This window comes from Apus apus, chromosome 5 (genome assembly GCF_020740795.1).
Source record: "Apus apus isolate bApuApu2 chromosome 5, bApuApu2.pri.cur, whole genome shotgun sequence".
Classification (NCBI taxonomy): Eukaryota; Metazoa; Chordata; class Aves; order Apodiformes; family Apodidae; genus Apus; species Apus apus.
In genome coordinates this window covers 5,358,610-5,382,001 of record NC_067286.1, presented here as the reverse complement: position 1 = coordinate 5,382,001, position 23,392 = coordinate 5,358,610, and the positions used below count along the sequence as shown (strand labels likewise).

The 23,392-nt window shown below is 36.5% G+C and overlaps 1 protein-coding gene across 1 annotated transcript in view; it reads right to left on the bottom strand.

Annotated features, from left to right (window-relative positions):
* Window positions 1–23,392, bottom strand: part of LUZP2 (leucine zipper protein 2) — a 183,955-nt gene that overhangs the window by 29,014 nt on the left and 131,549 nt on the right. Inside the window, exons 8-9 of the mRNA XM_051622066.1 lie at window positions 15,925–15,999; window positions 11,929–12,093 (exon numbers count right to left, since the gene is read on the bottom strand). Of these exons, the coding sequence (XP_051478026.1) occupies window positions 11,929–12,093; window positions 15,925–15,999 (240 nt within the window). The remainder of the gene's footprint in view (window positions 1–11,928; window positions 12,094–15,924; window positions 16,000–23,392) is intronic.

The following is a 23,392-nucleotide window of genomic DNA, read 5'->3' as shown; positions in this document are numbered from 1 at the left end:
TAAAAAAGCACCAAGCTTTTTATTGCATTTTTTAATTAAAATATAAGGAAGCTTTCCTATCTAAATGGAATTAATCCCTTTATTGCCTGTAAGCTATTAGTTGTACTTACAAGCACAGTTTATCACCTGTTCCTGGCAAATGGGGCCATGTGTCACCCACAGGTCTGCTGATATCACAGACATTCATCTCCATTCCTGTAGAGAGCTTTTCTAATCAAGTAACTAACTATTAGCCAAAAAAGGCTGCAGAATCTGCCCAGAAAGCAGGAAGAATCAGAAAATAAGTGAGCAGCATGTTGCTGGGGCTAGACAGAGCTTGCTTTAAACCAGTGAGGCTACTGGTTCTCCTTGCTTCTTCAGCCTTTTCTGCTGCCTTTTCTATCAGCTGAAGCTGGACTGCTCTGGAGGCTCAAAACAGCTAAATTAGAGACAACTTGGGTTTTTGTTTGCACTTGATATCTGTAATGGGAACATAAATTTATGAAAAAGAAAAAAAAAGAAAAAAAAAAGAAAAGCCTTTCCTACTCTCTAGAGTTATGCCTGTGTATTGAGAATTATACATTTCAGTCCCCTCCTGCTCAATATTTGCAGGTTACTAGCACTGCCAGAAATGCATTCCTGCTACAATACCTTCACATCTTTCCAAATGCACTCTTACACAGCCTTCATATGATGCCTAAATAAACAGTCCAGTAGTACCTGTGCATAAAGTCAGCCATGACAAAGGCCATTTTCTGTAACTCATGGTACTTCTGTTCTGGAGGGTGTGTTTTCTGACAGATTATAAATACCTGAGACATAGATTTGCATCCTCATAACTACAAAGTGTTTTCAAAGCCATTCTACAAAATACACAGTATCACCTAATATTCCAAGCACTCTTTGCATAAAGTGATTGGTGAAATATTATGCAGGTAGTTGTCATTATAAAAGAAAAAAAAATAAATAAAAAACAGGACTATAATTAAAAGAGCTTAAGTTTTGATATCTCTGCCTTTCAAAGTTTTCCACAATTCTTGATCTTATGCCTAAAGATTTCAATAGCAAATAATTTAGAATAAAGAAAGGTAGTCTTAATCCAAATTTCATCAAGAGAATGGCAATCTTTACAGTAAAGAACTGGCAGGATTTACAAGGGAAAGAGGCAGCTGTTGGACATACTGCTTACTAATACATACATTTGTTTCCACATCATTTCTTTAACAACACCTTTTCTTAGTAACTTTTGACTCAGTAGTATGTCATGTGCTTACCTGTGTCCTTTTTCTTCATCATTTTGGGCTGCTGCCTAGATTACATGCCAATATGTAATTTTCCAGGGCTGCATTGGAGTTGGTCATGATATATGGGCTTGACTGGGAAAGCCATTTTCATGCAGGCTCTTAAAAGAACAAAATGCATCTTTCCATGTGTTTGGAAAGAGTTTAAGCCACATGAGTCCAATTTAAACAATAAATAATAATGGGATGGACAGCAAAGTCCTAGAGTCTCAGGTGGCATTTTGCTCAGAGCAGTAGAACATTTCTAGGAGCACTCAGCAACGATGATAACATATGTCAGATGCTAAATTATTGTGGAATGAAATTTACTGCCCTGGTCTAGATTTTGTCGGTTCAGCTCTTTCCTCTAATATCGAAAAGCCAAAATATGCTTAAAGGTAATAGAGAATAAGGGGTGGTTATAATTCTGCCAAGCTAAACTATGAATTACAGAGGATGCATGAGAGTTACTAAGAGTTTTTTTCTTCTAATGAACGTCCATGTCAGAACAGGCAGAATGTGGACTTCAGTTACACTGGATCACAACATGCAACATAGGAAAGAAGGTCTGACTTGTGTGTTCCTAACTCCTTTTTGCTGAATTTCTGGTACTGGGAGTTTGTATACAAGTGGTAAAATATTGAATACAATTTTCAAGGTATGTATACAATTTTTTTGCCACCTTAGTGGCAAATAGGATGTCAGGTGAGACTAAGATGTCCAGCGGGATTTCTTCTGTCTTTAGCGTACAAGACAGTGTAAGAAGTTAATTATGTAAAGCAACTTTCACTGATGCCAACACATCACTCCAACATGGTACCAGACACTGGGGGCAGACAGCAGAAGTCTATTTTTTGAGTGGCCTAGTTACTAATGAACACTCGTGTCTAATTCCAGAATGCAATTAGCTCACTTGATATGGATCATTTAACTTCAAATTTCCTTTAATAACCATTTGTTTAGCAGTAACTCTAGATGTCTACTGTAAATGTATCTCTAGCTAAAACAACAAGAAAGGGAAACAATTAATTAGGTTTGAAAACCAGATTTTTTACACGTATAAGTATCATCACTGAATCACAGAATATTAGGGGTTGGAAGGGACCTCTGAAGGTCATCGAGTTCGCCACCCCTGCCAGAGCAGGACCAAAAACCCACACACAACTAGGGCAGATCACTCAGAAAGGCATCCAGACGGGTCTTGAAAGTTTCCAGAGAATGAGACTCCACAAACTCTCCGGGGAGCCTGTTCCAGTGCTCTGTAACCCTCACACCCTTCCTCATGTTAAGGTGGAACTTCCTGTGCTCGAGTTTGAGTCCATTGCCCCTCACCCTGACCCAGGGCACAAGTGAAAAGAGCTTGTCCCTGCCTTCTTGATGCCCAGCATAGAAAAACTTCATATGTTTCTACAAGTTAATTACCTATATGACATTGTATTAAACATATAATTTCACATTCCCTTATTAATGCTAAATTTTACCACAATTGTTTCTTACACAGCAAGGAAGTTTGAATACATTGTATTTTGTAGTACACAAAGATCAAGGGTGGTTAGAGACATGGGATTCTACTCAAGGGGTACACTACAAAAATAAATACACCTTCTCTTCCTTTTTCCACCATTTCTAAAGTTTGAAAACAGGGTCTCCTTCACTGCAGAATTAAAAATAAACAGAACTTCCTTTTATAAACTATTCAGATACTTAAGCATCTTAGGGTGGGGGTTTTTTGATGTTATAATACTTAAGATTCAGAAACAACTAAATAAACATGTCACTTGAATAACATTCTTGATTTCCTACAGCCATCAAAAAGGAAAAAAGCCATTAGCTTTGGGATAATGACTGTCATATAACACTTCTTATACTTCAGAGCAGCAATAATACAGACCATCAGAATATGCTTTATAGGCAATTACAGTCTTCCCAGATGAACAAAGCAGCTACCGAAGCTCCAGTCACAGATGTGAACATCATCTTTTCACAGACAAAGCCAACCATGGCCAACCCTGGAAGAGTTAGACTGCAGGAGGACCAACTCAGTGGAGCTGGAACCCTTTTGAACCATCACAAGTTTCATAAACAAGATCACTTGGAGAAATGCTTTTCCTTTTGAGACTTTGGCATTTTTCCCCAAACACACCTTAAGAGAGGCTTTCTTATTGATTTAAGAAAAGGTATGAATCCTGGAAAAGGAAGCTTTTCCAAAATAAACTATTTGCTTCCAATTGTCTGTTTCTTTAAGTCCCTGCTTCTGAAGACAGCTGTTCTTATAAAAAAATGCCTGACACTAAGATTACCATCGTGACCACAGCTCTATCAACAGAGATGAGGACTATTATTTTTTCAAAATATATGAGAAAACAGGATTCCCTAATTGCCTTAAAATATTTAGCAATAAAAAAGATTCAATAGCCCTTTATTATATGATTCCATTTTTCACCACTTAAGTACCACTCATTTAAATTTTAAGGATTTGAATTAATATAGGTTTTTTGTTTTAATTGGATTTTTGTTTTTCCATCATATGAGAGCACATCCCATCAGACTGTGTTACTTTCTCACTGACAAAAAAAAAAATTACATTTTATTTATTAATATTTTAACATAAAATAAAACATGTAGAATAATGGGGAGCTTAACAATCCTGGAAGACAGTGATGTGCAGGTGTAGGCCAGTAGGTGATTTCTTAAAATGCTCAAGACTAAACTGAACTTGAATGCCTTGGGTTTATCACTAGTCCATTCTGCATTTCATATACTTAATGATTCAATGCAATGTTTTTAGTCAGCTTGCTAGAAAACTCCTATCAATGGTCAAATTTCCCAGAGTCAACTAATATTTTCTACGTAAATTTTGTCCAAATTACATCTTGGCTCAAATCAGAGAAAATGATCATTTAACTATCTCTCATGTTTCCCACTTGACTCCATATACACATTTCAAGTGAAACTTTGTAACAACAGATTAATTATACATATTGTAATCAGGATATCCACATTAATAATTTCCATATAGATATTTAATATATCCTGGGGTAGCAAAATCCCCTTGGGAGTACTTTCACAATTGCATTCATGTCCATATGTGACTTAAAATGATTCATTAGATACTCTGCACGTTTCATTTCTTCTTTTACACATAATAGAAAAACATGCTAAATACTAACAACTCTTAAAATAGGTTTACTAACATGCAACTGCAAAGGCACCTGAATTCAGCTCTGTTTTCATTGCTCATATATGCATATTTTTCAACAGAACATGTAAAAAACATTGTAAGAAAAACCCATATGTTGCTGTTTTTCTGCTGAATGCCATTTTAACTAAAATTAGAAATACTGCTCATTTCCCCTATCATCTCCACTGTCACCAGGGGGGGAAAAAGAGAGGAAAAAAAATTATAAACAACTATCAATTGATATGTGATATGAGTAGGTGAGGAAAGATATGTCTAAAATAATAGCATCTGAAGAGTAGCTGAGGGAATCTCCTCTTTCTCATGTTGATGGAGAAAAGGTTAAGTTTCTTGTCCAGAAAGCTGCTGAACGTCACAGCAAGCCTGAGGCTGCTCTAGCACTGAGGCCTGGCTTGGAACTGAAGCAGAATTTGAAAAGATGGATGTAAATTGTCTGGCCTAATCCCCACGTCCACATGAGACCATTAGGCATACCAAAGAATCTTATTTTTTTATGTTATTCAAAGTATCCCACAAGAAATGTAAATTCTATACACTCCTGGCCCTTTTCAACCACTGTCAAGTGGTAACTCTCAGTATTTTTGAGACATATTAGGTACTAGATTATGGGAGACTAATAGAAACATCTGAGAAGTAAAAATAGTAATTAAAAGAGAGGACATTTGTAGTGAGCCTTTGGAATATTTTTTATGCACAGACAAACTGACCTGCAGTTAACAGCCACAAGAAGTGCAGTGATAAACAGTTACCAGGTCCCTCTTCAGCCCATTAGCCCATTGCTAATTTCAGACCTGAACCCTGGGGCAATGGGCCAGTCAAGTTACTCATACTCTTTGACAAAGAGGAGTGAGGTCAAGTAGTAATGAAATGAAGATAATTATAAAGATTATGTCACAAAAAGTTGAAGGCAAATGGTACTGGTTCGGGTTATGGACTAATAAGAGATGCCAGGGGCTTTTTTTTTTCCCCTCCAAATTCCTTTCACTGTACTCAGGCGAAAAATAAAAAAAATGAAAAAAAAAACCAAACCAAAACTAATTTACTATCAAGATAATGTGCTAATAATGAAGACTTTTTTAAAGTAAGCAATAAAAGCAAAGAGCTTCAGCTTTCAATTTAACGATCTCTGATGTTAAACGTTTTCCAGCATGCAATAAAATTTTATTAAAAATCAGTCACTGAAGAAAAAGGGCTGTATAAAAAGTTTTGTGGAACCTTTCTGAGGCAACAGCAAAAACATAGTCAATCTAAAGCAAATTCTGGAAATACAAGGTGGGAGGAAGCAGTACCATACTCTCAGGAATCATCACCAGGAGTAAGGCAAGACTATGGTTGACATCTAGTTGATCATAATGAGAGTAAAAATCTTTAAGCCCAAAGAGAGTAATAGAAGCAGAACAGGAGAGACATGAAGAAACAGCTCAGGCTAGTCATGTTTCTGCAGTTAAATAACCTTTTCTCTTTTAAAAACAAATTTCTTACTACATTAACCTTACAGAAACTCCTAGCATCTGAGATCTCTATGTTAAGTACCTCAGGAGGCATATTTCTTACTTTCTTTGAAAGTAAATTCTCAAACAAGGGACAGTGTCATTTCTCAAAGCTATTTTGTGCTCATAATTCTTAAGCATTAGGAAAGTGTCATATGATTGGATGTCATTGCTGAGCAGCACCAAATGTGGCTGACTCTGCATCTAGTAATTGCTTTTCTTAGTTGTTTGAGTTGTTTGTTTTCTTTTTTTTTAAATTGTGGTTCTCCAGCCTCTGTGCTGAATGCCTTGATCTGCAGGTCACCAAGACTGCGGGTGGCCATGATATCTCATTAACTCTGGCAGAAGCCAAGTTTGAGGCAACAAAAGCAGAACAGCACAGAGGTACCACAGAGGCCAACTTCCTGCAGCTTTAATGGAGCACAAATCTATTCACTGCCCTCAGAGCTCTTGCTGTTTACTTATTGCTGACCACAGATACTATATTTTATGCCCTTAGGTTCAACCACCACTTCCTCTGATAAATTTATGAGGATACAGACTATTTTTTCCCCTCAATTGTAAGCATGCACCTGATTTCCAAATAAATCTGAGCCTGCCGTGCTTTATCTGTATGTTTTTATTATCCTGAAGCTCAATGAGAAGTTTTGCTCTATTTGTTCTTCACAATCACACAGAATTTTCATTTACCATAGCAGCCAACATAATAAGCTTAGTTTTCGTTTAAAACCTGTCACTGTTTTAGGTGTAACCTTATATTTTGTGATCTTTTTGAAACATACCCTTTAAAAAAGCTTCCTCAGGCAATCCTGGTCTCTGCAAGCTGAATGCTCATTTTCTAGGGAAACTAGTGCCAGAATGAGATGCATTATTTTTCAGTTTAAGGACTGGATGTCAGAACAGAACACGTAGCTAGACAGAGCGAGAGATTAATGCTGAAAAGTAGTAAATTAGGAGAAATTATAAGGATTATCAACAAAAAAACCAGGAGAATTGGGTGGGATTATTCCACACAAAGAGAAATAACTTCCAAGCTATGTTTACAGCATGTTTTACAGAGGTCACCCTGTGTAAAAATAATCCGACAGAGCAAAAAAGCTTTCAGACTCTTAATCTTTCCTACAAGGAGAAAAATAAGCCCATAATTATATTTGTGTTGTTTCACAGGTTCTTGAGCAAGGAATTTGCAAATACTTTGTTCAAAGGGTCAGAACCTTCATTTATACTGGAATATTACAATAAATTATATAACCCTTCATAGCTCTGGTTTTAGAAAACAGAAATCACTTCCTCAAGTAATTTGTTCTGATTTAGGTTGCTTCCTTGACCTACAAATGGTGAGAGAGGAGGTGACAGATTGCTAAATTCAGCTGGTTAATTTTTAGTGAATCTGAAGCTATTCTGTTTGTTTTCTAGGATCTACAAAAACACTCTTCAACAACAACTAAAACCCACTTTGTTGAGTCTTCATAAACATAATTTGGGTACAGCCTACATAGCCCAGATGTTTCTTTATTCCTTTGAAATTAATATTTGCATTTTGGAGAAAAGTCCACATATATTTATTTTTTAAAATTTCTACTCAATTTTATAATTATAATATCCTACACTATTATCATAATATGACAACTGTATGAATGATATTTAGTACAAATAATTACCATAGTATTATTGGTTTATATGAATAATTTATATTTTTTGTAGAATTAAATGGATAAGATCTAGAGCTTACGAAATATTATAGTTTCCTAGATAAACCACAGATCCTGTATAAATAAGTTTTAAAAAACCTTCAATCCCCTTGATTAAATTAGTGAAGAAGCTAAGACTCTTGACACTACAATAATGTTATTTCTCCTGCAACCTTGCTCAGTGTCTTTAGTAGATGCTGTCAGTGCACTCAATAATAAATAATAGTGAGCTTAAATTTAACCTAAATGTTTTTTTTCTGCACCAACACAGAAAACTGAGCCTCTTCATTTCCTGTGGCCATTTCAAAATGCTTTTCAGAGTCTACCTTGCTGCTGACCAACTTTCCAGACTTCTTTGAACAGTCTCACAGCTCTCCTCATTCCTGCTCTAACAAGAGCACTTTTTTTAGGCTTAATAAAGATATAAAGTTCCCCAAACTTACTTTGATGGGGAATGAATGAAGTAGTTATTTTCAGATGAAAGGAGGAAGGCCCACAGTACTCTAAGTGTTCTGAATTTTCACACTGATCAATGCATGCTCAAGTCCAGAATGCTCACAATACATGTGAGGCAGAGGCAACGGCTTCTTGCAGCACTTTTTTCCACAAAACCGATGCATTTTTTCTTGTGAGATTGTTAAATCTTTTAAAAATAGAGTGGTAGTTCCCTTTCAGTCTGTACTATACATTTCTACAGAAGGATGGTTCTCACTCAGCCTGTATTTTCTCCATCAAGACTAGGACTCTGAAGTGGTGTTCCTAGATGGTCTTTCCACCTACACTATGAACACCATGGGAGGGGGTGTTGTTCTTCACAGCTTGAAAGTCAGTGTATTTCCACTCTTACAATAGTGCAGTTCACAAAAGACACAAAACTCACAGGGCATTTATAATGCAAGAATTCATTTAGGGAGTATACAAAACAATGTTTTTGCCTTAGGCAAAAAACACTACAGAGGAAACTAGTCACTATTCTGGTGTCTGAGTCACTGTAACCCCCATAATTTGTGCATTCACCCTCACTACTGGAAACAGACTATTCTTCCGTTTCGCTTCTGATTTTGGTTTGCCATTAATTTTCCACAGTGCCTTTAAAGCTCATTTTGTTGCATTTGGAGCACAGGTATCTTTGCCTTGCACAGCCAAAGATCATTCGCAGAGGTGTTTTTTCTGCTGAGACACAGTAAGTGCAGAAAAAGCCTCAAGAGGAAGTCAGGCCCAGTGATCTGGCTCACGGATTCTGCCAACCCACATTTCCCACAGCAGGCAGCCTAGTAAACGTTACAGTTCCCATCCACTAACAATACTCTTCAAGTACCCAGGTCCTTAGGCACTCATCTGGAGGTTTTTAAAAAGGACAGTGGAATTTAGTCCTCTTCCTTTCTCTTTCTTCATCACCTCTGCAAGTGGAATGAGGCAAGAAAATTGCTAGAACAAAAAGCCAGATCTGACAACTCTCAACTAGTCTGGAAGCATTTTCCACTGGCAGAACACAGAGTTGCTCTGGCTGCAACTTTACAGTGCAAAAGAAGCTATAATAAAAATAACTGTCCACAATCCTGAATGTTAAAGACTTCATAGTTCAGAATTAATGATCAGCCTTCTGGTCATGCTCAGTTTTAGTCGTTTGTGTCACTGAACTTGTATGGACAGAGCCCTAAATCCATTTGTAATGGTCCATGCTTTCAGCACCAGTATCAGTATGACAGGTAGATGATAGGCAAAATGGTTTTGGTTTGAAATATCAGTGCCAATTTAAATGGTAAAATCCATATTTTACAGTCTTGTACATTGTAAATATGATCTAATTTCAGACATGCCACAGAACGCACCTCAGGCTGATGCTGCTTTTGGTCACCTGAAGTGAACTTTTTCTATGATTTAGATGTAAGCATTTCCCATAGCTACATTTCCAAATTACTGAGCTATCCAGGCCAGCAGCTTTTTTTGCACTGACACAGGCAATATTATGCACTGATTTGCACTGATTTTCTAAAGCTGATTATGCTTCTTTCTATCACATTCCCTAGAAAGACCAAAATGCCTCACTAGGAAATAAATTTTTAAAATTAACCTTCCCAAGAAATTTGGCAATTTGCTTTCCTAATTTTCCTTTCTACACTATGTTCTTGTGTTAAATACCATCTCTAAATACCATCACTCAGACAATATGGTTATTGATTATTAGTACAAATATACAACCTACTTATTTGCACTTGTTTTTTCCTTTTTTTTTTTTTTATCAGGAAGCACTCCTATCCCAGGTATGATTGTACCCAAGTGATACAAGTATCATACACTGTATGATATACCCTTCGATGGATTTAAAATAAGCAATTAGAAAGCAATTTTTAGGCTGGATGAGAATATCTTTGAAATAAGATATTTACCAGAGAAATCATCATTTCTGTCCTGAAGGTGAAACTGCTGTTTATCAGACATGACAAGATGGGTAAGGACTGCTCAGCCCAAGTTCCCATTTCCATATAAAAAAAACCATTTAAGTAGTCTTACCAATTTATACTCACATAAAAATACTAGTCTGCTATGTCAAAGTGTTTAAGGAAATCTAACAATATAAAAGAAAGCCATAAATAGGTGGCTAGAGGGAGTTGGTTTGTAAGAGGAAGAAAAACCCAAGGAAAACATACATAAGAAAGGATGTAATAATAAAAAAAAAAGCCTTCCATAATACAGCTTAGGCACAGAGGGTATAATTCTGGGCTGACTATGATTCTTTGACAACCTATTTCACAGTAGCAGATTTTAGTGGGTTTATAATCACAGATAATGCACAGATTTATAATAATGAGGTGTCAATGTGTGGAATAAGAGGATTACAGACCATTATTTTCTCAGACATTTTCATGGCACATGCCAAGTGCAGAGAAATGTGAGCAATGGCTATTAAGGAGGCAGTATAACTTATTAAAGGACTATTGGATAGAGAGGATTAAATTCTGGTTCTCAAAAGGCTGGAGCACAGAAATTTTGATACAATTTTCAAACAGGAACATTAAAAACAAAATCTATATGATCACAGAAAAAAATAAGGAAGAGTATTCTGTGTTTCAGCCAGAGATCAATTATTTAGGGAAAATGAGCTCTTCCGATCCCAAAGTGAAGCTTAAGTCTTCATGACCTACAAAAGAAGAGCCCACTCTCCTGCAGAACATAGAACCAATGATCTTAAACTAAACAAGCTCTAATATCCCCATGTGCTGCTATTAATTACTACAGTGCTTTATTTCCAGAGGCAATCATTTTTGGGAATGAAGGCTTCTTCCTATAAAAAAGTGATGAAGGAATCGACAATAATTATTGTAAGCATAGCAATGTGAGATCCAGTTTTATAAAATATTCTGCTTTCTAAAATTGTATTTCAATTTTAATTACGTACAGAAAGATTACTAACTCTTTGTTTTGGCTTTTGTACTTATATTGAATATCAGCAGCTGCTTTATAAAAATTACAAATTGGCTCTGAGTTGGCAATTCCTCCTTATACTTCAGGAAGAGTTTCAGAATTCAAGGAGGACCTTAAAGTGTCCTTCAGTCATTCTGCAAAACTTCCTTTTTAACTGAAATCACAGATTTCTTCTAGATCCATTGAATCAGTTGAAAACATGAGCAAAGTGCAACTCTGGTGATTAAAATTATTAGGACAGCTGTTAATCTCTGAAAAGCCTGACTGTATTAACATGCTCAAATCTTTTCATTAATTTTATGTTTTCCCCCAAGTTTTCTCCTGCACTGCCTTTCCCATCTTGCAAAATTGGAATATTCCCCCATGGCCTTTCATCACCACAGATCCCTTTTGGCAAATTTGATTCAGGCACCCCAGACTATTTTAAGCTTTTTTCATATTCTTTTAAGCTTTTTTCATATTCTGTATTCTTTTTCATACAATAAGCAAACGCTGCCTTACTGTTCAGTGCTACATCACCACAAACCAAATATCAGTGCTTGACAGGTAAATAAACCTACAAGTTAGCATCCTCACCTATTTTCGATGCAAATCCATCTTCCTTGTAGATGTATCATGCAGACATGAACCATTTAGCAAGTGATAGACAGAATTTTGCTCCTCAGCAAAAAAAAAGCAGCTGCTTCCCAACTTTAAAAAAAGTTTATTGACATCAGAAATAGGCTTAGAATTCTCCTCAAATTTCATCCTCATCTTTCAATGAATTTAAAATCCTCCTTAGTTCCAGCTTGATGCTCTTGCAGGACAAATTTTCAAAGATGTTTTGAAAAAAACAAAAAAAAAGAGAGAGAGAGAAATCATACCTTGGTGCTTGTCACTTGAAATGGAACTTTTGAGCCCTTTGTAGCTGGGGATGTCAGCTTCTCAGCTGGTTTTGAAGGGATTAGATTCTTAGCAGGAGGCTGATTGTGCAGAACAGAAGACAGGCAAAGCTGCACCGTCTCCTTCAGAGCTTTCAGCTGTGACTCCTGGGGAAAAGAAGAAATTATCAGTCGTCTAAGATGTGCTATTATGAGCAGAATTGCTTGCTTTCTCTCTCTGCATTAAACCCAACACTTACAAGCAGCTGTTGCTTTTTCTTATTAATGGAAGAAATTAAAGCTCTTTAAAAGCAGCTCTTGTTTATATGATTAGGTTTCTGTGCATTACACACCAAACTGCCTAGAAAGTCATTGCACTCTTCCCTTTCCCCCATGCAGTTCTAGCCACGTTCTTGCAACTAATTATTAAATATTGTTTTACCTGAAAACAAACAAAAACACAATCTACCAAATCATACCAGTATACCAATCATAGTGTCTAGACTTTCAGATATATTAATGAAAGAGAAGTAAATGTTCACAATTATTGCACAGATTCAGACATTGCCTGGAATTTTGTTTATAATGTTCAGAATAATTGGTATTTTTCCACGGGTTATAAAGATCTATTTTCATCCAGCAAAGATTATTTCCCTCGTGGGCATGTAATGCTGTTGCAGTGTAGAGTAAATAAACCGTAAGTCTTTTCATCTGTTAAGTAAATGATTGTCAAGATCCATTACTGTCCATCAAGCTGAACTAAAACTTTTAAGTGGTGAAGTGTTTGCAGCTCATGCTAAAGCACTGCTATTTTACTTACATTATTACAGACAGGTGTGTTAATGAAAATAGCAGTTTGGGACTGAAATAAGCTGAGACAGTAAGAATACTACAGAGTAGCACTGAGGAAATCTCATTTTAAATCTTTGCTCCATCACAGCAGGACACTTAAGAGTCAAATGTTAGATACTGAGGTAACTTCCTTATACTCATTTCAAGGGGAGTTTGGCAGCATTTGCCTTAAAAATAATAACAAAGACAAACCCTTGCTCTCATTATTTATATTAAGAATGTGCTTATACATACAGGCTACATTTCAACCTTCAAAGATTTTTTGGATTATACATAAATCAAGGTATACTACAGCAAAAGTAGATAGAAAATACATGTATAAGTAACATTGAACACTATATACTATGTATGTGAAATAGGACATATAAAATATAAAAATATTTCACAGTTAAACAAATCCTAAGCAATGGCATTTGGTATCCACTACCTTCTTCTAGCTTATTTGCTAAACAAATATTTTTTTAGAACCTGAAAAATATTCCAGGTTTTACAGGAGATAAACTTCCCCTGAGCTGGAACCAAGGAATGTACTTCCTGACTGGGAAAATCTGAGTATTTATTTAAAAACAAATTAAAAAAAAACAGTTAGTAGGGTACATTTCAATGGTAGGATCAATGACAACTATAAAAAGACTATTAATGCACAGCTCAATAAGGAAAAACATGGAAATAAGAAATGGGACAGTGTTTGGTTTGTTTGCAAAAGGACACACTTGAATGTTTTTCCCTTGAGCTGTGTGCAGTGAGGAGGAATGCCAGATTATAATCAAAAAGGACATCACTTTGCATGAATTACTTGCTAAAATGTATGAATCTTGTATCAAACTGTTATTTCTCTGACCTAATGGCAGTGTGAAAGGGAAAGAATTACTTTATCTATCAGACTCAGGGATCTTTTCATTCCTAATTGACAGCAGAAGATCTTAGCATAGCCCTTTTCATGTAATATGTCTTTTCTCCTACCTGTCCAAGCAGTGACTGCCCAGAGAACATAAAACACCATTTGACATAATGAAAATAAGCTTAGACTCTGAACTGGCAGAGGTAGCAGGCTGTCTCATTTTGCTTGTAGATACAGACTGAGCTGTTATAGCACTAAGTGACCTCAGTGCTCTCTGCAAATCACACTGGTCTGAAACCACATTCCTCCCATCTAGAAATCCCTCTGGAGAATTTCTCTTCTCATCTCCCACCTCTGCCATCCAGTGCTTGCTCTGCCTTGGCTATTGCAGTCGTTTTGCCAGTCCAAAGGTAAAAGCAGAACAGGTGATTTTGTTTTCATTCTGTGGGTTGCAAAATTCAATTTTGACTTTGCTGCTAGGAGAGCAGGCAGGACATGAGTACAACTTAAGGAAACATTATTGGAACCAGGGACTGTCATTTGACAGCATTCTCAATAACCTTGCATAGGTGAGATTGTGGTCAAAATAGGCTGTTTGCTGGTCAAAATACTGCCAACATATAGCACATGTCTTTAGATTTCCCAGATCTGTTTATACTCTTGCCACATGGTTGAATTCAACATAGAATAATCTGGGCTGTGGCAATGCAAAATTTGTCAGTCTTCCAAAGGTCTATCATGGGAACTAGAAAACCACTCAATTATTCATTTCAAATATAGCTCATGTTGCAAAAAATGCACATATTGCTTTACACATTACTTCACTCCGTTAGCTGAACCTGTGTGCTCACATTGTCAAAACAGTTAAGGCCATGACTTCACATGGTCACATGGATGGACCATTTGCTGTCTCTAAATCTCTTCAGTTCACGGTTCATACAGAAAAGCTCTTAACCAGGGGAAAGAGATGCCTACAAATTAAATGGTCATATTAGTCTGCAGTTAGAACTAGTCAAACATGGGCATTTCTAGTCTGATAAATGTGTCTCACAATTCTCACAGGCATGAAGTTTCTCTTTTTCCTTCCTCTGCACAGCTTTTTTACTCCTGCTTGCCATTCCCACTGCACTTTCACAGCGTGTAAGCAATGACACCATCCAAAGCCTCTCTCAATGATGATTTGCAGGATGACAACATGGGACTTCTGATAAGACTATGGAACCACAAACGAGCCCTACATTAAAATTCTATAATACTCAATAGGACAGAAACAGAGGGTCAGAGGTGGGTGTGCTGCAAGTCCCCTTTTAATTTGCAGACAGAATCCCTTCACAGCATTCTCATTAAAAGTTCCAGATGTCAAATATTTGCTTTCTCCTTCACAACTGCCTGCATCATAATGAATAACTGCATTCAGAAGATATTTAGGGCAACCACTGCTCTCTTGCCTTGGCCACAGACAGTGTATTTGTACTGGAGAGAGCCCCTATCAGTGAGTGCTCCAGCACAAAAGGAGTATGCTTACTTTTAACTTGCTATGTGGAGCAGTTCAGTATGCTAACTAGAAACACAGGATGCATTAGCACCAGATGCACCCAGAGGTTTGATCATAATGCAACTGTGAGCCCTGTTTACAGAGATGACATCTTGCAATGCTGGATGCAAAACCTCACTCAAGTGGATGATTTCAGTGACTGCAGTACTGAAGATTAAAGAAAAATGCTTTTAGTGCAAGGGCCATTCTTTTAAAAAAAAAAAGTCAAACGGAACCTGAAAATACTAGAAAACCAAACCAAAGAAAGCAGTCTTTCAAACCATATTGAAGTTTTTTTCCTTTCTGATAAGCTGCTTCCCTATTGAATGTTTTCTTCCCAACTGCCCTAAATCTAGAAGAAAGTTCCCCTTCTTCTTGATCACATTAGTCTCACCCTAACAAGAGTCTGACCCATTTCTTTACTGCATCCTACTCTGAACTATGACTAAACCTCAGATAAAAACCATATCAGTTGCAGGCTCGTTCTCATTAGTGGACTTTTGCACATAAAGAATCACAGCATTTGGCTTTCTATGGGGTTTTGAGATGTTTCTTTCTGATTTGATTGCCCTCCTCTTCAATAACTTTGCAGCTGTACTGAACTTTATGCATCGTAATTAGTTCTGCTGATTTCAGCAGTGTTACTCCCAGGTCCGTGCAATTAAATATGCATCTAAATCCTTGCAAGACTTTCATTTGTTTTTGTCAAATTACACTGAAACATTCACAGCTGATAGAGATAAACATGCTTACATTACATTACACTTCTTACTTTGTCAAGGGCTGCCTTTTCCAATTCATCTTTTGCAACTGCTAGTTTTTGCTCCAGATCTGTTAGCTGTTGTGCCTGTGGGAATAAAGAACAAGAAACTGATGTAATCTACAATGCATTTTTTTCCCATAATTTTTCATGCAGTGCCTGTGAGACAGGAAAGAATATAAATTTTACAAGTAATATATACGAACTGGGTCAAATTGCTTGTAAAAGAACCAGACCTCAGGGGATTAATTTATTTATTTTTTTCCTGAGGAAAACTACATTTTTATGTGGGAACTGGGCTCAAATCTGCCCCATTTATGTGAATGGAAGTTTAATTTCAATGTCAAAAGTAATTCCGTACTATAAAGTATTTAAAATTATACCATAATATCCTTCTGGAAAATTCAAAGCTTTCAAACAGTTTTGATGATTTTGTTCATTTCTCTGACTTCTGTTTGTAATCTGAAACACTATTTTGTAGTTTTAAACATCAAGGTGCTCACATTAATGTAATTTGGCATGAATAGAAATGACAAAACCCCCAAACATTCATGCATGCAGACACCTTATGAAATGCTACTGTCTGCTGGTATATAAACGAGGGCTTAACTCCAGATTTGTTCCTCCATCTCCTTCCCTGGAGATAGGAAAGGAAATTCACAAGAGCTAGTTATGCAGCGACACAAAAAGCATTTGGGGAGATCTGAGTTTGAACTTGGGGTCAGACAAACAGCCTGCACCCTGTGCAGAAGGATTGTGGGCTTTTGTATGACAACAGGATTTTCCTGCACAGTTCTTCAGGAGGAGATGTATATGCAATGTAGGGAGCACAGGGGTTCAGAAAATGCTTTTAAACTCTCAGTAAAGATAACAATTTTCTCTCCCCTTTCCTGGGAGTTCGATACACTCAAACTGCTCACTTTAGGGAAATACATCTGCAAGAACTTTCTATTTTAGGGAGGGAGGAGCTCCCAGATTCCTGCAGTTCTCAGCTCTGTCAGTAATAGCACAGTCCTATGCAACCAAAAGTAATAATGTACAGATTTCTTTTACTGTTGTATTGCAAAAACAGCCCACTAGCTGTTTTCCTGACATATAAAGGGAACCAGAAAGACACTGGCTTAACGAGTTATCTTTTCTCTCTGAAATTCTCATCAGGCAATGTGCACATTTTGTGCATAGAGAGTAACTTGATAAAGTTCCCATTTCTCAGTTAAAAAGCAATGAATTTTCCCTCAGCACCACCTCATCCTCACCATGTTTCTGAAGTTTATCCCCAACCAGATATTATTTTCTTGCCAGACATTTTTAAGATCACATGAACTCTTAATATACACATCAATATAAATAATAAACACAGCTTAATGTATAGCCACACAGCATAAAAGCTGCTTAATGTCAAGTGGTTGACTTGGTCTCTGTGTTGGGGCAATGATGATACTTCCAGCACATATCATAGCTGAGATGGATTAGTTTAGGCAAACCTGTAGCCCTCAGCAGATACCTCAAATGCTGTTTTTTAGCATCAGGCACAGGCTGCAGTGGCTGATAAAATGACAAAAGTCTGTAATTTTCACTTCCCCACTCACATAAAGAACTACTTAGTTGCATTTTAAAACAGGATTAGGCATTTATCTGTGGATTTATCAGAGCAGCCACAGTTTCACTAGTGTACCCCATGTACAATTAGGCAATCTGGCTCCAAAGCAGAAGTCAATTGGGGAAGTCTGGCAGTGCAGTCCCTCATTTCCAGTGCATCACATTTCTTACACTCGATACGAGCCACTACCACACAACACATGCCTCACACCACAGGTTTGATTCCTCAGTCTGTCAACAAAGCATCCAATACAATAAAGAATCCTTCCGTCCAGTTAGAATTTGCAAAATGTAACTGGACTTACCACTGGCTTATTGGAGAAAAAAACTTATTAACAGATAAGATTTTTTCTAGAGTTCAGTTACAGTTGCATTTGTTACTGAGTATACTGCATAATTTCACTCACAATAAACAGTGCAGATAATGTTTGAAAGACTGAAGACTAAAAGCCTGGCTCTGATACAGAAATACCTCTCATTAGATACTAGAAATAGACTAAATAATTTCTCACATCATTAACATTTTAATCATTGCTACTTACTAAACTATTTTTAAAGTAGAGTTATACAAATTAATACATTTTCAATTACTGAGAACCAAGATTTAAGAACAGGAGATGTCATTAATTTGAATTGCCATTCAAAAGGAAATGATACAAACTAATGTATACATGATAAATGAGAGGCCAGGGTAGCATCTCAGATGGTGTGTATCACTAAAGGATTAGGGTTACATGGTGGATTGCCATGTAAGCGTGGCAACTTCTCCATTTAGCACCATCTGTGTTACAGTTTAAATCACTGGAATACCAGAACTAAAGTTCTGAATTTCAGGATGTCTGGTTTTCTTCACCCCGTGTGTTATGCAGGACATCTGAAAATGTGGAGAGCAGGTAACAGTGGTTACAGGTGACTGCTGCTTCTTTCCCTGCAGGGAAATGTCTGGTGCTATATTATAGTACATTATACTCAATGTAACTGCAGCCACATCAAAAATCCAGCTGGAGGAAAAATGTTTCATTTCTTTAATTGCTGCCAGTCATTAGAAAGAATTAATTAATCTAGCATACTGCAATAACACCTCTTTTATCAAGTAAAATATATTCAGTTTATGGTGAAAAGTTATTCCTCCAAAAAAAAGGCCCATAAGTGCAAATAAAGTCTCTCTGAATTGATAAATGATCAATGCATCAAATTCTTATTTTTTCTAATACTGTCCTATTTTGATGGACTAACTTTTTCTCTAACTCAGATTACTGAGCCAATAAGGCAGTGAAATCAATCCAACTGAGATCAAGTGAGAACTAAAACCTGGCATTAAAAATGCATTTTTGAATTAATCCCTCACTTGAAAGTAGTGATATTTATTTACACCTTAGTCCCAAAAGTGCAGAATATTTTTCTTTTCCCTGACCTTTTTCTATCAAGGCTGAATTCATATTTCAATAGTTTCATTGCTGTTTTAATTTACGAGTTTTTTAGGGAGCCTAACTCAATTAATGTGGCTTGAATACTGAATAAAGAAAAAGGACACAATACCATTAGAACCACACAAGGCCAATTCTGATAAGGTGTAAAGTGCTTTCAATACACATAGTCTGGAAAAATACAAAAATGTCAAGCTTGTTTCTGGCATTTTTGTAGAAACAGGTCTTACTGAGGAAAAAGCGAGATAAATAATTTGGCTTTGTTCAAGAATTTGTAAATACCATACTATATAATATAGGTAGTGGAGATGTTCATAGTCCTCAAAGTTACACAAAAGCAACAAAACCGAGGGATGAGAGAGAAGTTTCATAATCTGAAAAACAGTGGCTAGAAGCTTTACACTTCTCACTTCCTTAGTTACATTAGGAGAAAACAAGCGTTCACTAGTGGTCTCGTCTGTAGAGAGCTTCCTTCCCAAAACTGGCTAGTCCATAGGCTTTTCCACAGGCATCTCCTCCTCCAGGTCCTCCCACTTCTTCCCAGGAGTCAGGCAAAACACTTCTCACCCATGAGGTGAGTTACTAGATTTTTCCTGAAGGCACAGGTCAGCCAAACCAGGCTGTGATCCTATTTCTGCACACAATTTAACAAACCGAACAGCACAATAACTCAGGGGAAAATTTCCTTCTGAGAAGTCCCAGAAGCAAGTCCCCTTAGTATGATCAAACACTGTGTGGGTCAGGGGGACAACCAAGGGAGAGGTGCTCACCTTAACATTTCAGTCATACGTGCTCCCAGCTCTATGCCATGTTAATAGAAGGATATAAATTCCACCTCCAGAATGATTAAGGGTTATGGCTCAGGTCAGGCTGTACAGCTATTGCAAACACTGCATGCTTGTTAGTGCAGCCCAAAATGTTTTTTGTTGGTTGTTTTTTTTTTTAAAGGCTTATTAGCATTTATTTCCCAGAAAGTTCTACACCTTGTCAATGTGGAATGTAAAGTATATTCCTGGTCTAGTGGGAGGTGTCCGTGCTCATAGCAGGGAGGTTGGAACCTGATGATCTTTAAGGTCCTTTCCAACCTTAACCAATCTATGATTCTCTTTTATTCCTGTATATATTCATGGGTTTGAAATTACTTCACTACCTTTCTTTTCCTTTTACAAAACTGCAATTTCTTGGGTTTTTTTGCTTTGTTTTGTTGGGGGTTTTTGGCTAGAAAAGGCTAGGTTATGTCTTCATGTTAGGATTGCTCACATGTGCAGAGATAAACATAGTCATGGCTGGGTTTTCTTCACTTCAAGACATGATAAATTGGCATTTTATGTGGCTATTACTAACCTTTAAAGGATTTATTGTATTTTGTACCAGGGAATGCTGTTTATCAAGGAGAAAATTATCACACATTCTGCTTAATTGGAAAACATGATTGACTAAGTGATGTTTAACCACACATTAAATAGATTGGATATACTGAACTCCATTTTTTCCAGCATAGACCTTAAGTAAATGTGTAAGAAAAAAAAAGAGGAAAAAATATTACTGTAAAACTTTTTATAGTTCATTCTATTTTCTAACTAGGACAACTTTTTAATTGGAAACCACTTAACCAGAAATTTGAATAAATTATCTGGTAAACACAATTCTACTGTGCTTATTCTGTAGGCATTATTTGCAACCTAGAGAGACATGTGCTTCTAAATTGCACTGCTAATTGTCACACAAGGTGCTGAGAAGAACACTTTTTGGCAGCTATTCCATTTAATCAGAAGGGCAGCAAAACCCAGACATTGAGCAACATCTGAATTGTATTTCAAGCATTTACAACCAGAAGAAAAGTCAGTTAAAAGCATAATTTCTGCAAAGACTCAGAGCTTGTACATTTTCTTAATGTTCGTTACTGCCACAATGCTTTTATCTTCCATTTGTGGCTATTCTGGATGTACATTAAAAAAAGAAAATAAGACCTTTGTGCTTTTTTTTAGTAGCTGAAATTTGGCTTTTCCTTCCCCAACCCTCATGTTTTTCCCTCACATAAAATTCATTGCAAGAAAGCAACACAGTAAAGATTTAATAAAATACTCAACATCTAACTATAGGAAAATGGCTGTTTCTCTGCATAGACAGGCTCAGACAATGTGCATTAAAGGCCACATCACTCAACTTTGTTCCTGCTCTGCCTTTTTTTTCTCCTGTAGGGAATTTTCCTCCTTTCAGATCAGGCCTGAGCATCTTAGATTTAACACCAGTTGTTCCTTCCAATGGATAAACCATCTACATGATTACAAAAATTTGCTGCTTTTATTTCATAAGTCAATCTTCTTTAAACAATTGCATTCCTTATTTTAGCCATATGAGAACAGAGGAGGTAAGCCTTTTTACTACCTATTTACTAGCTAGAACCTTCTGATGTGACTCCATATCCCTAAGCCCATGTCCTCAAGGCCATATAGAAAATTTTAAAATTTGATTTTTCAGTTCCTTAAAAAAATTACAATAATTTTTCATCTCAAAACTGTTGTAAAAAACATACTGGCAATAAACTAACAGACCTGAATTACTGAGTGCTGACATATTCACATTTTGCAAATTTGTGATTTTCAAAACTGCATGAAACCATTAAAAATATAATAGTAAAAGATATATATATATTTTTTTTAAGAAAGATATCAATTAATTAAGTTAATTAATAATGCAATGTCCTTATTGGGAAATACATATAGTTACACCCCTCTGTCTTCTTGTACATCACTTATCTCTTTATATTACAAACATCCCCATGTCTGCAAATAACTTGTATTTCTCAGCAGCCAGTTCTGTCTAAATCTTCAGGCCTCTCCTATGTTTGAACATAATGTATGAACATTAACACTAATTATTATAACATATTTGGAACAACATGCAAAATCCTAAATTATGGCCCCTGAAATGGAAAATATGCACCAGCAAAAAGATGCCAAGGTAAGAAGTGACATCTACTTCCTAGGCAAAACACACAATCTAGGTAAGACTTTCTACATACATTTTGTCCATGATGTGAAAATACTCCTATTCAGGGAAAAAAATATTACCTACAATGAAAGAAAACAAATAATAATAAAAAAATGTGCTTAATGAAAACAAGAAGTACTCATTCATCATACAAAGATAAAAGATCATGTAACAGAAGAGGAGGAAATGGTCCCTATGCTAACTTTTATCTCCAGAAGATAGCTATCTGAAAAGTAATCATGCCACCTCTTACCTCCCAAACATCATCCATAGATATATATGCAACAGCCCTAATATATTTTACAAAAATCAACTAAACAAATTCCAGTCTCCCGTCCATCCCCAGGGGCCACAGCTTCTACTCAAGAAAACAGCTCAATAATATCCTGTCTTAAAGCATTTTTCTGCATCTAATAAGTAGCCAAATCTAATAACAAATAATTCATAACCTGAAAACTGAAATTATACATCCAACACTGGGCAACATCCAAACACATATCCTAAAGTGTAGAAACATGTTGGATTGATCAGAAATTTTTAAAAAATTATATATATCCCAAAATGAATAATCCACAAAAGCATTATAAAAACCAGAAAAGCATCACAAGCCTTCTCACCTGGAAACAAAAAAACCCCAAACTAGCAGCTTCCCAGACTGAACTACCACAAGCAGCAAGAACTACAGGGATTCTAAACCAGTAAGACTAAGTCCAACACTCATTACACTACAGAGCAGAAATACTTCAAGGAAGATCCCACAATCTCTTATCTTAAAAATCAAGGAAAATATCAATTCTCACTCATGACATTAAGCCACTAAACCTTGCACAGCCTAGGCCATCAGTCATCCACCTCAGAATGTTCCCTGCCAGATTAATCACCCAAAAAACCCAGACACAGAGTTTATGAACAATGTTATTATTCTCGAAACAGCAAAAATTATATTCTGTAAAATATTAACATTCTAGAAATCCTAAGAAAAATAGAACAATCTCTACTGAACAGCTTCTGACATGAATCAAATCTACAATAGGCTTCCATTCCTTCAGCCATCAGTGCAATTGCTTGGAGGAACATACTTGAAATTTTCTTCCTGTCATCATGATGACTTTTGACAAGGACAGCCCTTGAAGAAAACAACTATTTTCAAGCGTGTCATCAAAATAATAGCTGTGCATTATCAGACTGTAACATGAAAATTCAGCTCTCCCTAGCAACATGCTCCTGGCTGGCGTACATCACCAGACACACCAACTTCTGTGAAAGAGCATTGATTTCCACTTAAACTATTAAACATTTAACTTTACTGATTTTGTAATCACCTTGTATTGCAAATGCTTTGTAAGTAAAACATCATCAATCTTACTCTCTGGCTTTGCATAAACCAATGTAGGCAAGTGGAACCAGAACATGAAATGCAAACCACCATGTAAGTTCTAGGCCTATAGACAACCTGATCT